General features: G+C 41.3%; 2 protein-coding genes across 2 annotated transcripts in view; one reads left to right on the top strand and one right to left on the bottom strand.

Moving 5' to 3' along the window:
- The first annotated feature begins 12,846 nt into the window (after window positions 1-12,846).
- On the top strand, window positions 12,847-14,933 carry LOC109462638. The gene is made up of 2 exons (XM_019759202.1): window positions 12,847-12,964; window positions 14,322-14,933. The coding sequence occupies exons 1-2, from the start codon at window positions 12,856-12,858 to the stop codon at window positions 14,462-14,464; spliced, it is 252 nt and encodes an 83-aa protein (XP_019614761.1). The 5' UTR covers window positions 12,847-12,855; the 3' UTR covers window positions 14,465-14,933.
- Window positions 14,934-16,564: 1,631 nt separating this feature from the next.
- The window catches only part of LOC109467100 (active breakpoint cluster region-related protein-like), a 28,173-nt gene continuing 26,400 nt past the window's right edge, over window positions 16,565-18,337 (bottom strand). The window contains 1 exon segment of the mRNA XM_019765009.1: window positions 16,565-17,784. Coding sequence (XP_019620568.1) covers window positions 17,550-17,784 — 235 coding nt within the window. The 3' untranslated portion in view covers window positions 16,565-17,549.

Below are 18,337 nucleotides of genomic sequence, written 5' to 3'. Positions count from 1 at the left end.
GTCATGTTTCGTCCAACCTTTCTCTATAAGGACTAAACGAGGGATTAGTGAGATTAGACCAGCTTTATTCTTAATATGTCTGTCTTGATTACTAGACTCACTGCTTCCTGCAAATCCACAGTTGCAATGAGTTTGAATTTTAAGACCAAGGGATTTCCTTATTATTACATAACTGCATTCTGAAAACATGTTACAGATGTAAAAAAAAACTTGATTACTAATAATGTGTTCTTCTCATTATTGGCTGCCAGAACATATGAATAATTGCTAATTTTATGACTCGAATGTTTAATTAGATAGCTAATCACAGTACACAATTTGAAAGTACTGTCTTTGGATGATTATGTGATGAGGTATAATTATTTCTATGACTAGTCAGACTAGTTATATAACCATTGGGGTGTAATCAGCCCCTGACAGTGAGAGATTGTGTAACGCAGACTTTTTATGACCAGCTACTTGCCAAGTTGTAAATACTTCCTGTCATAGTACTGATCACAGTGCAGAGGATTTGTACATAGATTTTATTGCCGCTTTGTACAAGCCATGCGTACACATGTGACCTGGGGTCAATTTTTATCTGCAATAAAGGTACATTTAAAATATGCGTTATTGGAAAGTTATTAAGTCATAAGCACTACACACCTTTCCTGGCAATTTAAGCATTGTTTAATGCAGAACTTAACATTTTGTACATTTATCAGAAACAGAATTTGTGACTTGGGGTCAATTTCTACCTGCAATAAAGGTACATTTCATTTTAAAATAAGTGTTGTTGGAAAAGTTATTTAGTCCCAAGCACCGCACACCAACACTAGCTTAGGGTTGTTTAATGCAGAACTTACTCTTAGTTATCAAAAACAGATTTTGTGACCTGGGGTCAATTTCTATCTGCAATATATAATCTAATACATGTAATATACATTGTTAGAAAAGTTATTCAGCGAGAATCATTTTTTCTTCTCTGGCTAAGCTCTGTTTCATGTGCATCTTACTTTCAGTTATCAGAAACAGATTTTTAATGGCATAGAAATGAATGACGTAACAGGTTGAATACATGCTTCCTTTACGTCAATGTCTGGCGGCACATTCAAACTTAATTGTATCCTTGGGTCGTTACATATGACGTACATGTGATGTACATGTACTCAACAGGATCCAGTAGTTAGCATGTGTCAGGGTCTCTGCATCTGACTGTTTTATGTATTATATTTCTATTTGTCTATTAGGTCTTCAATTCAGCGTAGTTTCTACACTCCTTTATAAATTATATTTTACTGATCTTCTTAGGGATCGATCCTGAACTGGCTCTCAGGCCTTTTTTTCAGGTATAAACCGTAGTAATCTCCAAGCAGATATAGGTCGGTGTTTTACACACGTTTCGTGGGCGTTTTGATCAGTCTGTCTATTAATTAAGCAGTCCAAGCATTTCTCTAAGAAGGAATGGAATAGAGAAAATACGGACCGCCAGAAAAGACGTTTAGAAAACCTCAAAAACACGGGAGTAAAATACGGAGCTACACAACCTATCCTTACATCCCCTAAACCACCGTTAGAGAGATTCGTCAGTGCAGCAGGAGCTATACTTACATGCCCCCAATTTGAAAAGCAACAAGAACAGCGTGACTTTGATCTTTGTATTCCGCATGTGCCACGAACTAGAACGAGTCACACACATGGAGTGTGTTTCTCCAGTCTTCGGGCGAACTCCTGCAGTTCAAAGGAACGATCAAACGTGGCTGAGAGTTAATATTCATCACGATTCAGATTATTACAGCAAACGAGCATTCCCTGGTGGGACTGTTCAAGTGAACAAGTCATAAGGAATACTGATTTGCATCTTGCCGTAAATATTCTTGAAGGACTACTTTAAAGCTTAAGTTCAGTTCATCCTTCGTAGGAGGTGGCATTGGTGGTGACCCTCCGGCAAACATGGCCGTCCATGCCAGCAAATCGCTTATAAGATAATGAATGAACAGTGAGAAGCCATTTATATTTGTACTTGTGTTATTCAAGAGTAGGTTAAACCATTTTCTTGTCTGTTTCAATTGTAAGATATCATGTTAAACCATGTAGTTAAAAGACACATTTCTTTTTTTTAACTCCATGGTTAAACGAAGTCCTGACAATGCGTTTTCAGACCTGTCGCCACATAGCTTTAGGACCTGTAGGGTACCTCGATTAACTACTGTTTAGAGTCCAGTGATATTTTCTTTCAAATCCTCTGCGCCTAACTGATAAGTGAATGCCACAGTAACGTGAATCCAATAATTGCATCTTAACGGTTTGCATGTATTAATACCGGGGGTGTAGCAGTATCCTAAAGGTCAGCTCTATAACTGAGAAAGTGTTCCCGGAGACAGACATCTATGTGCGTAAATTAAGTTCAGGCCGTAGGGCAAAACTAATGCGAGACTCCAGCACTTTCCTAAAAGTTCTTCTAGCGTCTTTTGTGGTTGGTTACTCTTTCTACTTTCAACATTTCCGCCAAACTTTTCCATTATCCCCACCCAAGGGCGATGTTTATCAAGCATTCACGTCTGAACATCCTCAGTCCCAGTGCGTATCATTATTTCAGGTTGTAGGGGCAGTTTATTTACGGAAACGCACACGGACTGTAGAGTAAAGTACAAAAACCGGACGTGCGAGGTGTAAAATGTGTGATGGAAGAGTAAATTCAAAAACGGCCCAGGCAAAACTGCCGAAGCTTGCCTGTGTGATGTGAAAATTAAAAAACTTCCTTCGGGTGGTATCATATTATCCGTTGAATGGCCAAGAGCGAAGTCACTTTTAACCCAATTTTCTTTTCAATTTTACATTTCCCGACTAGTTCATGCCCGACAGCACGAATGAAAACACACTGTTACTTGTTTTCTAGGACTTTCTGTGCGTGTAGAACGACCCTGAACTTTGTCGATTGAAACTCGAACCAACCAAACAAACAACGAAGCAGGCATTCTTCGGACACTTGGTGACTTGGGAAAACATATTGTCCAAGCATCCGCCAAAAACAGTTACTCAAGCAACTGGATATGAGTTTGGACACGATCAGACGTTTCAGGTAGTATCCAGTAGAGACTTGCAGGAGAAAGGCAGGTTTACAAGCATTGTTCAAGTATTGTGTAAAATCCTCTTAATACGCAACTACTCTTCATTATTTATAGCACTTGGGGATTTTTAAAGCCGCGTAATCCCTTAAATCTCTCGAAGGAGGCGTTTCTTTTAGTGAGAAGTCAGTAACGTCATTCTGCATTAGATCAATGATAAACAAAATCGCCGTTTATTTCAAGATCGGTCCCAAATGTCAGTTGACCTTGTCGGTCAAAATCGCAGGTGTTGCCACTGAGAAGCAAATGCGAAGGACAAAGTAATTCAACGGAACGGCTAGCTTTCAAGAAGCTTACAAGCTTCGTGATCATTCTTGAAATGTCTAGTGTCTAGGTCAGCCATTAGCTGGTGTGTTACACCGAAGGGAGGTTATACCGGTTATACAGACACAGATACATAGTTTTGACTATGCAAGTGGTCACAAAGACTATGAGGAAGGGAGCTCTGCTGTAAACTAGGGCGATGGTACTATTGCAAGTAGCAGCAACAGTTTTACAAAAAGTTTGGTAACATTTGAAATTCTCTATGGCTCTTCTTCGAGTAACAAACTCCTGGCATTGCAACATTTGGTCACGTATTTGTTTTTCATTAAAAAGAAGATGAAGAAAAAACAAGTTTCCTTTCGGCAACATCAAAGCTTTCCGCGACCAATCCCAGGCGGACGCGGCGCGTGGAACTGCATGGCAACGTCTCTGACGTCACGGGTTCTGGGGGCGTGGCGACGGGATAAAAAGTCGTCTGATTCGACCTGCTCTCTCAGACATCCTCCCGACTGAACAGCCACGAGCGGACCGCGAAGAAGAACCAGGAGAAGTAAGAAGACGAAGGCAGTGTATCATCATCCTCATCAGGTATGTTATGTCCTGCAATTCTCCTCTGGTCTCACAGTCACTGACGAAAAGTAGTGGATACTAACTGAAACGTCTGACCGTTTCCAAATCATATCCAGTTGCTTGAGTAACTGCTTTTTGGCGTATCTTATTACCTGGATGTCTAACCTTCATCGATGTATGTTATTTCCTGTTGCTTTACTTGGAACCGTATGTAGTAGTAGTAGTAGACTTATTTAATAGTTCATATCAGCAAAAAGCTGTATTGGAAGGCTGTATTGCCCGTATGCCCGTATAGATGGCAAGTGGTAAAATTTGAGGCTAAATTGTTCCACCGCTGGCTTTGGCTGCGACGGGTGATACCCATCTATCTAAACGGTAGTGAGACAAACCAACCTGTTCAGTTCCAGTACAAAAGTCTTTGTGGGTAACAAAAATCCGTTGTTAGCTTCCTTTGCTGTTACATTGACAGTAATCATTTCGTCGAGTACAAGCTGTACATCATACTATGTAACGTTATATCAATTTTTAAGCGCGCCTATGGACTACCAAGTGGTTATGTACTTACTTTATTTTATCTGGCCGCTGTCTTCATCTTTATCCATTCAAATTCCTGTATTTTGAGAACTAGACAGCATACTATCTTCCAAAAGTGTGAGGCATGTTTGTCGTTTTTCGTCGGTACTAAAACTAAACAGACCTACAGTCACACGGATATGTAATAGATGGTGATAGTCAGTTCAGCACCAAGGAGAGGCCCATACATGTCTACAAGTCATCTCGTCCCCATGATTGTCTTGTTCTAGCTTTTTCGTCCTCAGTGTTCTTTTTTTCGACTTCGCTTGCAGAATTTTGACCTGAATATTCTTCTTTCGGCTGCTAATAGAAATTCTACACAAAAACTTATGGCGAAAGATTTCAAATTTGCTTCCCAACATTCAACAATTTGCTTGCAACCGTAAGAAACTAAAACATTTTAACTACAGTATGTGTATCCGTATTGTACAGCCTGTGCAACCCCCCTTCAGGGCGCATCACATCAGGTTGTAATTCTTGATTGCTCCTCTGCACCTGCTAGAATTCCACTGGGCCTGCTAACAAGAACTGTATTCTTGCTGCCAAATACGGAAGGCGTGATATTCTAAAGTTCAAGGCAGTGCGTGTTAGGAGAGCGCTCAGAGAGATTCCGTCTTAAGACCATTTTATCCATTAAAAGGAAACTTTTCCCAGTCGTACAAAAATGAACGAGTCATCCGTAACCATTGCTTTACATACAGCGTAATCCGCTGTAAGACAATTTTAACAGAAGTATCTCACTTGCGTCAGTACAACTGGGTTTTCACGAACAGTGTTCTCCCCTAGGCGTCACAGGTATCAAATGCTGTAAATTGTCGCCCGTAAAACTTCATTCTGCCTGATACGAGTTAACTAAACCACCAGGAGGTGTGCTAAATAACAGATCAAGACAAACGGTCGTCGTAACACCAGTAACAACCCACGTACAAGCGCTGTAGAACCAATTAGATAATAGAGTCAGGAGACACAGGATCACACTAGTGAGCCGAATCCTGACAAACAGCAACCATAAATCCGACTTATGATATTTAGTATGATTTAATGGCCTTCCTAGGAGACTGTAGATCTTAGGAGATGCACACCTACGTCTTACGTAAAGAATGATTAATGCCTTAAAACCACGCCCCAGGACGTTCGTTATTTATCAATGGCTTTTCGATATCTTGTCGCCTGAAACCTCTTGGCCTGAGGGGCGGATTATGTTTTGTAGGTACTAAATTCGAAGGAGGCGAACGATGACGCTGGGAGCGGATTGCAAGAAACAGGACGAACCAACCAAAACGTCCCAGTTGCTTCCTGCCACAGATTCAGGACGTTGATCCCCCGACCACTCCCAACCTACGTATACCAACCTACGCTGGCGCTGGGTTGCGAGCAGGCCATATTTCTCATCGGTTTCCCTCTCTAGATGGTCGTATCTAACCATAAAGCGTCTTTGCCGACTTTGATGTTTCAAAATTCAAGACTGGTAGGCAACCTCACAGACCAATTCCCACGTGTAGATGATCTTGCTCACGGCTAACTCCCATGTCAACCATATGGTTTAGGGAAAGTCGGGAAGCAAACAGCCGACTAAGTGTGTATTTCTCCCCACACTATGTTTGCACCCGTACCTTGGGGATCCCCATTTCAGTGCCAAGGTTATCGCCAATGCCCCAATTCCCCAACTCCCTTGCTCACAATTAACTCCCATGTTAAATATGGTCTAGAGAAAGTCAGAAAGCTAACGGTTCGCTATGTGTGTTCGTCTCTCCTCACGTCTGCCATGGAAAAACCCCATTCCACCCACATTTCAGCACCAAGGACAGCAAGCGGTGGACAGGTAGACAGACAGGCACGGCCCCTCAGAAATGAAAATCCCTACATATTTCATAATCAGAAATGGACAGCAATACTATCGGGAGCAGCTAGGTCCGTATAAGACTCTCACATATCACAGTTCAAGACCAACTAAGAGATTTCTTGCATGTTTCAGATCGATGCATGCACCGCCCGACAGTTCATAGTTTCCCCGAGTCGTACGATATTTCACATTCATCGATATAACGCTAGCGCTGTCCTTGGCTGGCTTCCATTCATTCTAACCGTGCCGTTAACCTTCACCAAGCGATCTGCCGATACGATTTCATGGTAATTATGATATGTGATAATTCCCACCTCCTTAGGGGGGACCAAACGGCAGATCTATGTATCTGACGCCAGTAGGGCGACCCTGATCCTAACCCCGGCTGACAGTGTCACTCTAACACCTGAGCCCGGAACCCTGCTGACTGGGTGTGTTGACGTGCCTTTTGTGCGAGTTGATTTCTCCATGCCACAAGGGGATGAGAGTAGTTATCGTCGAATCGTTGGGACGTAGTCGTAGAACTACTCTCCAAGCAGAGGTTTGGGTTGGGCTTATTTTTGGTGCTGGTATCTTTTTTCACCTTGGCCCGGTTGGCGTCAAAAAGATACCAGTGCAACAAAAGCCCGACAAAAAAGCTTAAAAACGCGCCAAAAGCATTGCTTTGCAGGAATATTGTGCCTTTGCACATAGAAACACGTAGGGTGGAAGTATCATGATCAGAGAGCAAGAATCAAAGAAACAAATGTATACAGCCATGGGATGACTTTCAAGCTTGCTTTGCAGTACATATAGACATAATAGTGCATGCAAGTTTTGATGGGATCTCTGGGTGATCCTATATGAAACATTAATATTTCTAGGCGTAATTTTGGGGAGCATATGCTCCTAAAAAGGAAGCAGTCTGGACGGACTACCACCCAACTTCACAACTTCTGCCAAACTTCTTTGGAGCTTTCAACTTACGCAGACAGTCTGACATGCAAACAGGTTTGGTACTGAACTCCAAAGAAGTTTGACAGAAGTTGTGCAGTTGTGTGGTAGTCCTTTGGAGTTCAGTATCCCTGCTTCTCACACAGACAGTCTGACATACAAACACGGTTTGATACTACCTACGCGTTGAGTTATTCAGCAGCACTGGCAGTGTATAGTCATCAATCTTCAAGTTTTGTGCTGAGATCTCTGATATAAGCCTTACGCCCCCCCCCCGTGTGTACTACAATGTAGGACGTACGTCAAGGTTTTTCAACTAGCCAACAAGAACGTAAATATAAGTAATGCCCCTTTTTGATAACGTGTGTAGCTGTGGTGAGTCCAGATCTAAAGAATATAACATCAGAAGCTATGACAACTACAGTAGGCTTCTTACACTACTTCATCATAGAAACTGATGTTAAGTATTCCACCCTGAATAGGTTAACCATTGTTCTGGAATTTTCTAGAGAATAAAATGTGGGTCCGGTTCTAGAGCCTTGACAGGAAGATGGAAGATATGTCCATGGTTCTGGTTTGAACATCGACAATGAGACGACTACACACCTTCAGAGACGACGTTACGTAGGGACACTGTCCTCATACATTTGTCCAGTCATCAGTCTTCAACTATGTGCTTAGATCTCTGGGGTACAGATGTAAGCTATAAGCCGCCTGGTGGGCTACACCCTAGGACAGATGTCAGGGTTTTTCAACTAGCCACCAAGCTCGTAAACATTAGTTATCCTTTTAGGTAAGGTTACTTCAATCAGTAGACCGCAACCAGTGGATTGAATATGTGTATCCCAAACTCACGATTGCAGCTGTGAATACATTGGTCTGATCTCTTTTCCTCAAAGTATATGACCGTTCTGTCCTTCACGGCTCCTGTCATGAAGCGAGATGGATTGGTCCGATCATTAGATTTGTTTCCTGAATCCAAAACTGAAAATAAACTCCAATCAGCGCACATCAGTCATTTTCTTGTCAAAAAGTGTCACTGTTGTAAGATTATATTAGTCCATTAAGTGTGTCGCGAGTTTTCAGAAATTAATATATCCGACACAATTAGACTTTAGTGACACGGGACTAGATGTAATTGCCCTCTCATAAAATTACTTAATTATGTACAACTTTAGATAATATCGGCGCCTTTCACAAAAAATGTAGGTTCTTAGTGGCAAATGTGCAGATCTTGGCACATTGGCGACACCAATTCTGTCTGTGTCTTCATCAGTGTTAGCAGAGACTATCAAAGATTAGCCGAAAAGCCCGGTGGGCGTCACTCCACCGTACAGCAAGGAGAGAGCAGTTCCCAAGGGCACAACATCGCACGTGTCAGGGGATCGAACCCGGGACGCCTTTCGCAAAGTCATCACAAATTAAGCGCAGCTCATCCAGTATGCAACTGATAAACATCACTTTCCGACGATGATGACTTGGTGTATGATGAAACGGTGTTCTTACAAACTGAACCTTGATATGCACTGAGATCACGCAAGTTATAGATGGACACTGATTGTCCTACTGCTAGAACGGAAATGCTTTGATTATTGTCACATAGAACTGTGTGTAAGGTGTGTAACTGTAATGACGATTTACTGACAACGATGATTTGTTACGTTTCATTACTTTGATTGATTTGTTTATATGATTCATTACTTCTACGTTCAGTTATTATCATATGTTTTATTATTTCCTAAGTTTGAATTTTGACCTCTCAGTTATCATATGTTTTATTATTTCCTAAGTTGGAATTTTGACCTCTGACCTCCATAATGACCATAATGACCATCGATTATTATTGTATTTTTATATAATTTATGTTAATTTATTTATGTTATATTACTTTTTGTATTTTATATGTTATTTGTCATTGTAATTGGGCTCCCTTGGAAATCAGCCCCTTGGGGCTGAAGGAACAACCCATACGTCCTTAAGATGAATAAATAAATAAATAAACTGCAGTTGCAAACCTAGTATTTAACAGTACTAGTCATATCAAGAACTATTGTAGTTGAACTCGTTGCCATCAAGCAAAGTTGGGGCATATGACTAGAAAGCTTTAAACAATTTCTGTAATTAAATGTGCAAAGATCGAGTGTAACAAGTCGTTTGGTGTGATATAGCCAGCTGCCGCCCCCCTGCGTGCCTGCGAAGCTGTTGTGTTACACCTAAGGGCGGTTAAACCGGCTATACAGATACAGAAGCTGGTGTGTTACACCTAAGGGCAGTTATGCCGGCTATACCGATACAGATGATTTCAGGACGACACTTCAGCCATGTTGGCGTTAACTACATAGATTTATTATGGATTCTACTAAATGCTAAAGGCTCAACATCTTTGTTATCTTACTTGTCAAGACGCGCAATGATGTCAGAAGATAACGAATCCAATTTTACGTCCTCTTTGACTGTGGGCCAAAAACCGACCACAACATCCACCCAGCGGGTCAAACAGTGTCAGGGGGTGACCAAAAGTGATTCCAGCGGTCAGGTACAATCGGTTGGGCCGGTGAATGCCCGTCCCTCTGTTCTAGAACGATAAGTCCTGCCCGACGGCGGGTGAATATTAAACACGCCCTCAGAGGTTTAATCAGACAAAATTGAATGTAAGCATTTTCATTGGAGCGCTTCCAACAATTCATCGCCTGGCTTTTCAGTATGTTCCTCTTCGACGCGTCCCAAAGGCCCAGGACTTTGATACTCTAGTCGTCCTTATGACTGTTTAATGTATTCTTTTTACGGCATCCCGGATGGACATAGAATACATGTATAAATCTTTTATCGTAGGTGGCGAAAGCGAAACGTTTTTGATAAGGGTAATAGAAAACAAGATTGTAAATTATGTGAAGTTAACCGTTTTGTGGTATCATGTTTCCTCGGTATGGGTGACTTTGGCGGCACAGTTGAGTTTATTGCCATATTTCACCGTTTTAGCATATCCGAAGATGCTGCATTCTAAATAACTTCAAGTGTTCAGTTCATAAATGCTAGTTTGATTTAGTTGATCTTTCGTTCGGCTTTTGGCCACTCTGTTGAATTTCTGAAATGCCAAAATGTTCTACTTACAGAAAAATACATTTTCATTCTTTAAATGAGAATGAAACTGTTCTCCAACTCCAAGAAATTTACTCGCCGAAATTTTCGGCCGAATCACTCGGTCTTCATCAGCTTTCTGACCCGAGTGTCCACAGCAATTCCGGTGAGAAATTTCTGAGTGAGTTGGAGACCAGGCCGACTCTCTTTATGTAATTTACCAACTCATCTGAACTTTCATACTAATACATTTTCATTCGGTGTAGGACGTCATATCGAAGGTTTCCATCCGTAAATTGTATTCGGTTGATCTATATCTTATAGTGAGATTTACTGAGGCTGTTTCAACACTTCATTTAGAAATATCTTCTTGTATTCATGATACGACAGGGTGTCGAGAGGACGAGGCTTAACGATGTGTTTTATGAAGACATGTAGACTAGCACACTTGTTGGGACGTTTCTAGAACAAAATTAACGGGCGTCTTTCACAAAGTTGATTTTCCTCCCACACTGTGAACTTTCGACGTCGCCATGGGCTGGCAGATCTAGAAGGTCGATGTTACAACTTCAGAACGAAACAAAAAAGTAGCGCCTTCAGAAATGGCCATGACATTTGTCTAGAAAGAAGTTTTGTCAAACCCGCGTCACGGCGAATTTCACAGACCCGAAGTAGGGCCACGGCAAGTAATTTTTTTGGATGACGCATTAATTTTCGCCTGATTTTGGAGAAAAAATTTTGTTGCCCTCTGACAGTGGTAAACATGCCGAAAATGGGCAAGGATGTCTGTCGCCATGCCGGAAGGTGGGTGGCAGATAAGTATGCAGTAAACGTAGCACAAAAGATATCATCTCTTGTTTAACAAGGTTTATGATGTCAAAATTTGAAAATGTAGGAATCTTATTTTTTCGCCCTATCGCGTTGGATTTGGAGTCTACCAAGTCATCCATAAAATTTACTTGCTGTGGCCTAGAGTACCGCCATAGAAACGGCCATGACATTTGTCTGGGCAAACCCGTATCACGGCGAATTTCACAGACTTCATAACTTTATTTATTTATTGGTTTTCCAACCACCAAACATACATATGCAGGGAAAGACAAGAGTCTCCCTGAAGTGGATAGTTTGTTACAATATAATCAAAACACATAATACAATACAATCAATGAACAATAACAGCTTAAAGATAACAAAATTGGATGCAGATCGATACAGCATGGGATAGCTTATGAAACAGACTCATTGTACAGTTTTACCGCACAATGAACAAACGACCTTTTCAGTCGCTCAGTCCTGGCTTTTGGCACAGTGAAGGCACTGTCGTTCCGCAAGCATCTACCTGTAGCTGTGGACCGTTGGGGGGGCACTAGGTCATGTAGTGGGTGCTCAGGCTTTATCATAGCTGTGAACAGCTTCAAAGCGGCCGCTTCCCTCCTTTCTTTCAAAGAAGGGAGCTTTGGAACTGTTCGCTTTCCCCCGAGGGAGATGATGCGCACAGCGCGTTTTTGTACTCGTTCCATACTAGTGGACAGCTCGTCACTACAGCCAACGAGCAAAACATGACCATACTCTAGTATAGGGCGAATCAGCGACAGATACACCTGCACCAAGTCGGCGACACTCATTCCTTGTTTTGTCAGTAACCGCAGATAATGCAGCCTGCTGGAGGCCTTGGAAACTGCTGACTTTACATGTGCTTGCCAGGATAAAGTACTGTCAAAAGTAAACCCGAGGCCCTTTGCAGTTGTTGTAACAGGAACAAGTTCGCCTCCAAGAGACAAGGGTGGGGGTACAGGAATGTTCCTACTGAAGCAGATCTGCAGATCAGACACGAAGTAGAGGCGGAAGGCAAACTTACTAACTAATAACTTCCCGTCAGAAACACGATGGTCGTAATTTGTTCAACCGTCGTGAGACCCACGCCTTCGACTTTCTGTCTAAAACGTAGTCTTTGTTTAAATTTCTAGTACATGTATATAAATCTCACAGCAATTATGAGAACGCCCACAACCCAAAAGAACGCGAAAGGTGAATTATTACTCAAGCAAATACGCGTGGGCAAAATATTAGTCAGTTTGTAGTAAATGACATCCCTCTAGACGGCTAACTCCTCCGCTAAATTATTCAACCAATTTGGCCAATTTCTAACTATTCCAGCTGCCCACGGAGTCTTTGCAAACCACACCCACCATTTCCAGAACAAAACGCATTTCAAAATACATGTACTCCCCTTCAATACAGTGTCTCAAAAGCATCGTAGCAAACAGACGTTTATGAGCTGCTTTAAACGAGAACAGGTTAATTGACAGTCGTTAAGGCACCCGTCACTTGTTTTGTAGTAAGCATTTTGGCGCCAATGTTTACACCTCCTTTACTCTTACTAACCCACGTCAGTACTTTTATTTCAGTCTGATAATGAAGTACAGCAGACGGTTATGTTAAATGGTTGCTAACGATTTGTCGCCTTGTTTTTCATCAGTTTCAGACATGAAGACCGCCGTTGTACTCGCTGTGGTGTGCGTGGTTGCAATGCTCCAGCTGTCCGCCAGGGGCGCTAGCGCAGACGTGCCGTTCAGGAACTTGGAAGAAAGAGCAGGTAATGAAAAGCACGTTTCTGAGGGTCACAAAATGTACACCTAGGACTGACTAACGTCTCTATCTGGCAAATTATTCAGTCTAGCTATTTGGCCAATTTCCACCATTTTAGTGACGCATTTGAGCCTAGCAGAGATTAAGACAAGAGAAGTCTGAACTAAGATCAACTAATGCAAGGCCATGCAACGGTGTTTTTGTCCAGGTGAACTTCAATCAACTCAGTCTAGCTTGATATCGGAAGCTTAGTAGGGAGAGAGGCATACAGGAGATGATACTACATAGTCTAGTCTTTTCTTGCTACGTAGGTTGGCTATCAGAAAAACAACAACATTGCTATTGTATATGTGATAGACCCAAAATATTGAAAGTAATGCAAGTAATCACACCTCCGAAGTAGTAATACAATGGTACATCGAACAACGTCGATTGAGATTTTTGGCCCTGACATCAAGAAAGAGAAGCTATAAACTATACACTAAGGTTAACCCTCCTCATCGACTACACATTAACCCCTTTTTAAATGACCACGGTATGTCATTTTATCGGCACCTTTCCATCGACCTAGGTCATATATAACGGGAAAATAATTGTTTTATTCTAGCCGTTATGGACAGAACAATTGGATGATAGAGGCTACGTTCAATAAGGTAATCTCATCTGACTCAAATTGACCACGGAGGAGTATTTAAGGGAGTATGAAATTGAGAGATAAATATGAAAGAGACCGGAATTATTCGATATTGACAGGAACAATGGTCATTGGGGAAATTGACATAGAACTGTGAAACAAGCCGCAGATGGTTCACGTTACCTATTACGAATGTGTCTTTCTTGATAAAACTGTCATCCAAGATAGGGAGAATAACTCACATGCGTAAAATTTTGAAAAAATATTAGGCTTTCTTCAGCTATACTGACCCATTTGATCTTGGCACGTGACTTTCCGGGAGCGTGACGTAGTGAGTCAACAGCGCCCGTAAGTCTGTGCCGCCCCCCGTCCCGGTTAAGAACGAATTATTCTACGTTTTATGCTCTTACAAGCTGCGTACGGGCCATAGCGGTAAAGCGGTTCTATGTAGCCTCTACCAGACTTCGGGAAGCGGCTAGAAAGTCAATATCGGCCAGAAAGACAGATAACATACTAGTACCAGGGGAGTTGGCTGGCGTTGCCAAATTTTCTCTCAGTCTGAAACAACCCCCTGATGTCTTTCTGGCCGCCTTTGACTCTTTCCAGCCGCTTCCCGAAGCCTGTACAATGACAATGATATAACCATTATTTCTTTTTCAGCTACAGGAAGCCTGCATGGCAAACGCATTCCCTTCACTATATAATCCTGTTTTGTTTCATCACTATACAGGGAGCCTGGCGAACTTCTTCCGCAGCGGGAACCAGCCGGCCCTGAGGTTCGGTCGGGCGGGCGGAGTTGTCGGGAACATGCCGTCCTTCCGATTCGGGCGCCGGTCGTACGATGGAGTCAGCGACGACGACAACCTGGAATGACAATCAAAGTACGAACGTCCACGACAAGATCAAGACAACACCGAAGACCTTTCTTAGCTAGCTAGCTAGCTGGCATGACAGTGGGCCTGCAATGATCTAGCATAGTACTTAAACTTGTATGAAACAAATATTAAATGCATATCTACGGGTATTAACGAGGCCCTGTATGCTTTCAAAGTAACCTATATTGCTAAAGCAGTCTACGACAAGCGGCTAAGATATATGCTTCTTATCAAATAGCAAATTAATATATTTCAATTATATCAATTTTGAGAAACTGAAGAGAAGCGAAGATTTGAAACGAAGGCGGTGGAGTAAAAGTTTGTGTTCGCATGTCCACATTCAAACAAACTCGGGTGCATTTCATCATATACATCATACATACATAGCTGTATGTAGATATCATTAGTAGTTGCCATTTTATTCACCACTGGATAAATAAGTGATTTGGAGGTAGCAGTGACACCGTCACCTCTTACGATCATACATTTCAAGTACATCTTGTGTACACGATTCATTCTTCATTACATTAAAAGAACCTCTTCAAAAAAGCGTGTAGTTGAGTCAAGTTCATCTAGTGTATTACTTTCAGTCTATATAAATCAATGGATGCCATTCTGATCTATGAAACCAGATCTAAAACATAAAGACAACAAAGAAATACATATAGAAACGATTTGGCTGGGAAAAATATAATTCGCCCATAGCTGATTACCGTAACCTGTCCTAGTTGACAGGAGTAGATAGACTTAGGAATGCATTTTAAATATCCAACGTTTCTTAACTTCTGGAGTACAGGTAACCAGGACAAAGGTAGCTGAAAATGTAAATGCAAAGGTTTCAGAGGGATTTTCCTAAGCAAAAAACAAATTTCCATAATCTGCATTTTACAAGCATGATGGCCAACTACATTGCCTTTTTCTGACTTCTGATACAGGTCAACAGCTTTGACATATTTTACTACATTTGGTAGCATAATACTAGATAATACTTACTAAGACTGAATTGCCATATTTCTCTGTACCAGGCTACATATACAGATATGTCATCTCTCTGATGAGTATATGAAATAAAATTCATATCAGAAAGCTTAAAACTACAATCAACAAAAGCTATACACATGGGTAAGTATAAAGTACAGAGGTGACATTGCCATTAAAAAATTATAGTAAAACCTATATCTGCAAAGTATGGTCCCATAAAATAAAAGCATTCTGTATAGCAGAGCCAGTTCATGATAATTGCTTCCCATTGTCATAGCCTCCAGTCACTTAATTCATGATTGTCAAAAACAGAGTCAATCTAATTTAATTCTACATATCCTCAGCTACCAAACAAACAGGACTGATGGTTTTTAAAAGAACATCAGTGGTCTTCATTCCTTCTAGAGATAAGTCATAAACCACTTTTGCAAAAAATATGTGTCCATTCTAGTCAAACAATTAACAACTCTTCATTCAAATTAGATGTTAATCAACCCTATTGGAAATGGAGAATGGTGGGAGATGTAATGTTTAGCAGCCAAATGAAATACAATGTAGGTACAGTGCTTTATCACAGTATCAAGACACTCTACATAGTGAGTGTCTAAAGCTAACTTAATTCAACACAACTTTAAACTCAGTCAATATTCTTTTCATATCATGATACATGTTGGAAGCAGAGCGGTTACATGCTGAAGCAGCTGATTCTATTGTGATACCTTCTCAAACATAACAGCTACTTAAGTTCTTATATTACAGGTTACAACTTGAAGGCATTCCAAACTTTAAAAAAGCATGCACAACAAGACAATGCTTTGTAAAACATGTTAACAGTAGACGATACATGTATGCACAGCAAGAAAATGCCAGGAACAACTTTTTCTATGACACAATACACATCTACTGCAACATTTCACATTGCCCAAAATCTTATAGAAACCAACAAATAATATGGTGGAATGAAAGTAAGAATCAATGATTCAGAAGTAAATTATATACATTGAAAGGAAATACCCTTCCTCAGGTTTGGTTATTTTGTCTAATAAATACTTGTTTTTTTTTTAGCAAGAACAGTGTATGCAATGATTAAAAAAGCAGCTATAACTTTAATAGCTATCTACATGTAAGACAGTCAATGCTTGTATCAAACAATTAAAGATATAACTTATAACAGAGGAAAAATCATACTAATCTTGGTTTCGTCACCAATACCATATAACAAATATATTCTCAGGAAGTCCATATGGTCTTGCACACATAATAACATTCGGTGGTATATCAACTTATTATCATTAATAATGATAACATAAATATAAGGTATTACATTGCTCCAGTACCTGTATCAATGTTAGACTGTATTTCACTACATACAGTAACTAAAAAGCACTACCAACATACTCTGTCAGGCAGTAAACTAAATTACGTTACACAATTCTGTACTTTCTTGTGTTCTCTGGGAGCAAAGCAGGTAAAATGTTATGCATAGAATTCTCCTAACAAGTCATAATGGGCATTAGAAAAACTATTTACAATCTAACATCCGGTTTGTATTGCCGTGGCAGCTACTGGTATACAATCAAAAGTAAGGCCACACAGGAAGAAAGCCCTTTCTTACACATTAGCAAGCAGACTCTGCAGTTTCCAACTACAGTAGCATGAAAGTATGGTGGCATTGGTTAGAGCATTGGACTCAGAATCAATAGCTTCTGGGTGCAATACTCACCATGCCCCGATGTTGTGTCCTTGGGAAAGGCACTTAACATGACTTCCCTCCCTGTACGGTGGAGTGATGCCCACCGAGCCTCTTCGGCTAATCGGTCTAACTGTGTGCCAAAAAAACACTCCAGATTTGATGCCCCAATGTGTCAATGTGGCACATTTGCCACCGAGAACTGTTAATTTTTTTTCTTTTTGTAGCGTAACAGAAAATATGGTTACATGGGCATGTCCACACTTCCAGAGGACAATAATACCTGCACACTATTGGTATAAAATGAAAATTAAGGCCATGCAGAAAGAACTGTAGCACTTTCTTACACATAACTTATTATGTCAAGCAGATTTTGAAGTTTTCAACTACAGTAGCACAAGAGCAAATGTGGTTACATCTGCGTGTCCACACTTCCAGAGGACGACAATGCCTGCCGTCTATCCTCTGATACGGGCAGCATCAGCAGGTATTGTAGCACTCCTACTTGTGTCAGGACGTCTCCGACAAACGCCGCGCTCGACATGTCCGAGGGGGAGTTGGCCTCCGAGGGGCGCAGCAGCGTCGGACCGAACACCGTCGACAGGTTGTTGATGTTCATCTTGTTCACCTCTTCTTTTTCTGCAACTCTGGAGAGGAAAAGGGGAAAATTGATACATATAGAATACAACACGGTGTATTCCGTATCGCCCGAGGTACCAGCCCGACCGTGCGTCGGATCGCCCGACGGCCGTGTTGTATTTTATTTATGTCATACCCACCCAAGAAAACGCGCCTTTCAATGCAAAATGAGCGAAAATTTTGTGTCCCTAAACCCAAAAAATGCGACAACATCAATTCCAATGTCCGAATTTTGTATTCGAATTTCGAAATCGGTGCACGCGGTTAGGCCGAAACGCGTTCGAATCGTTCCACGGAACATTTGGAAGCCCCGGGCCGTACGCGTAAAGAACCCCCGGGCTGTACCGCTAGTTATCACACAGGCCGGAACACCCGTATCGAACGTAATTGCGGCCCAGGTAGGACATAATTGCTTTTATCAACATCTATTATTCTTGGTAGTTTTGAAGCTGTTTTCATACTCGATCAGTCTGAAAACTAAAGACTTTAAAAATGGCACCAACTGCTTTCTCTGCTTAGCACTCAGCATTTGGGAAGAGTATTGTACATGTAGTTAAACAC

The sequence above is a fragment of the Branchiostoma belcheri genome, unplaced genomic scaffold (assembly GCF_001625305.1).
Source record: "Branchiostoma belcheri isolate BF01 breed outbred unplaced genomic scaffold, Haploidv18h27 scaffold1, whole genome shotgun sequence".
Classification (NCBI taxonomy): Eukaryota; Metazoa; Chordata; class Leptocardii; order Amphioxiformes; family Branchiostomatidae; genus Branchiostoma; species Branchiostoma belcheri.
The sequence above is the reverse complement of the archived record's forward strand: the minus strand, read 5'-3'. Positions and strand labels throughout refer to the sequence as shown.

What these genes read in the sequence shown, in the direction of transcription:
- LOC109462638 (XM_019759202.1), top strand. Translation starts at nt 12,856, where the DNA reads ATGAAGACCGCCGTTGTACTCGCTGTGGTGTGCGTGGTTGCAATGCTC. An exon ending in GAACTTGGAAGAAAGAGCAG is followed by an intron (nt 12,965 to 14,321) that starts GTAATGAAAAGC and finishes ATCACTATACAG; the next exon opens with GGAGCCTGGCGAACTTCTTC.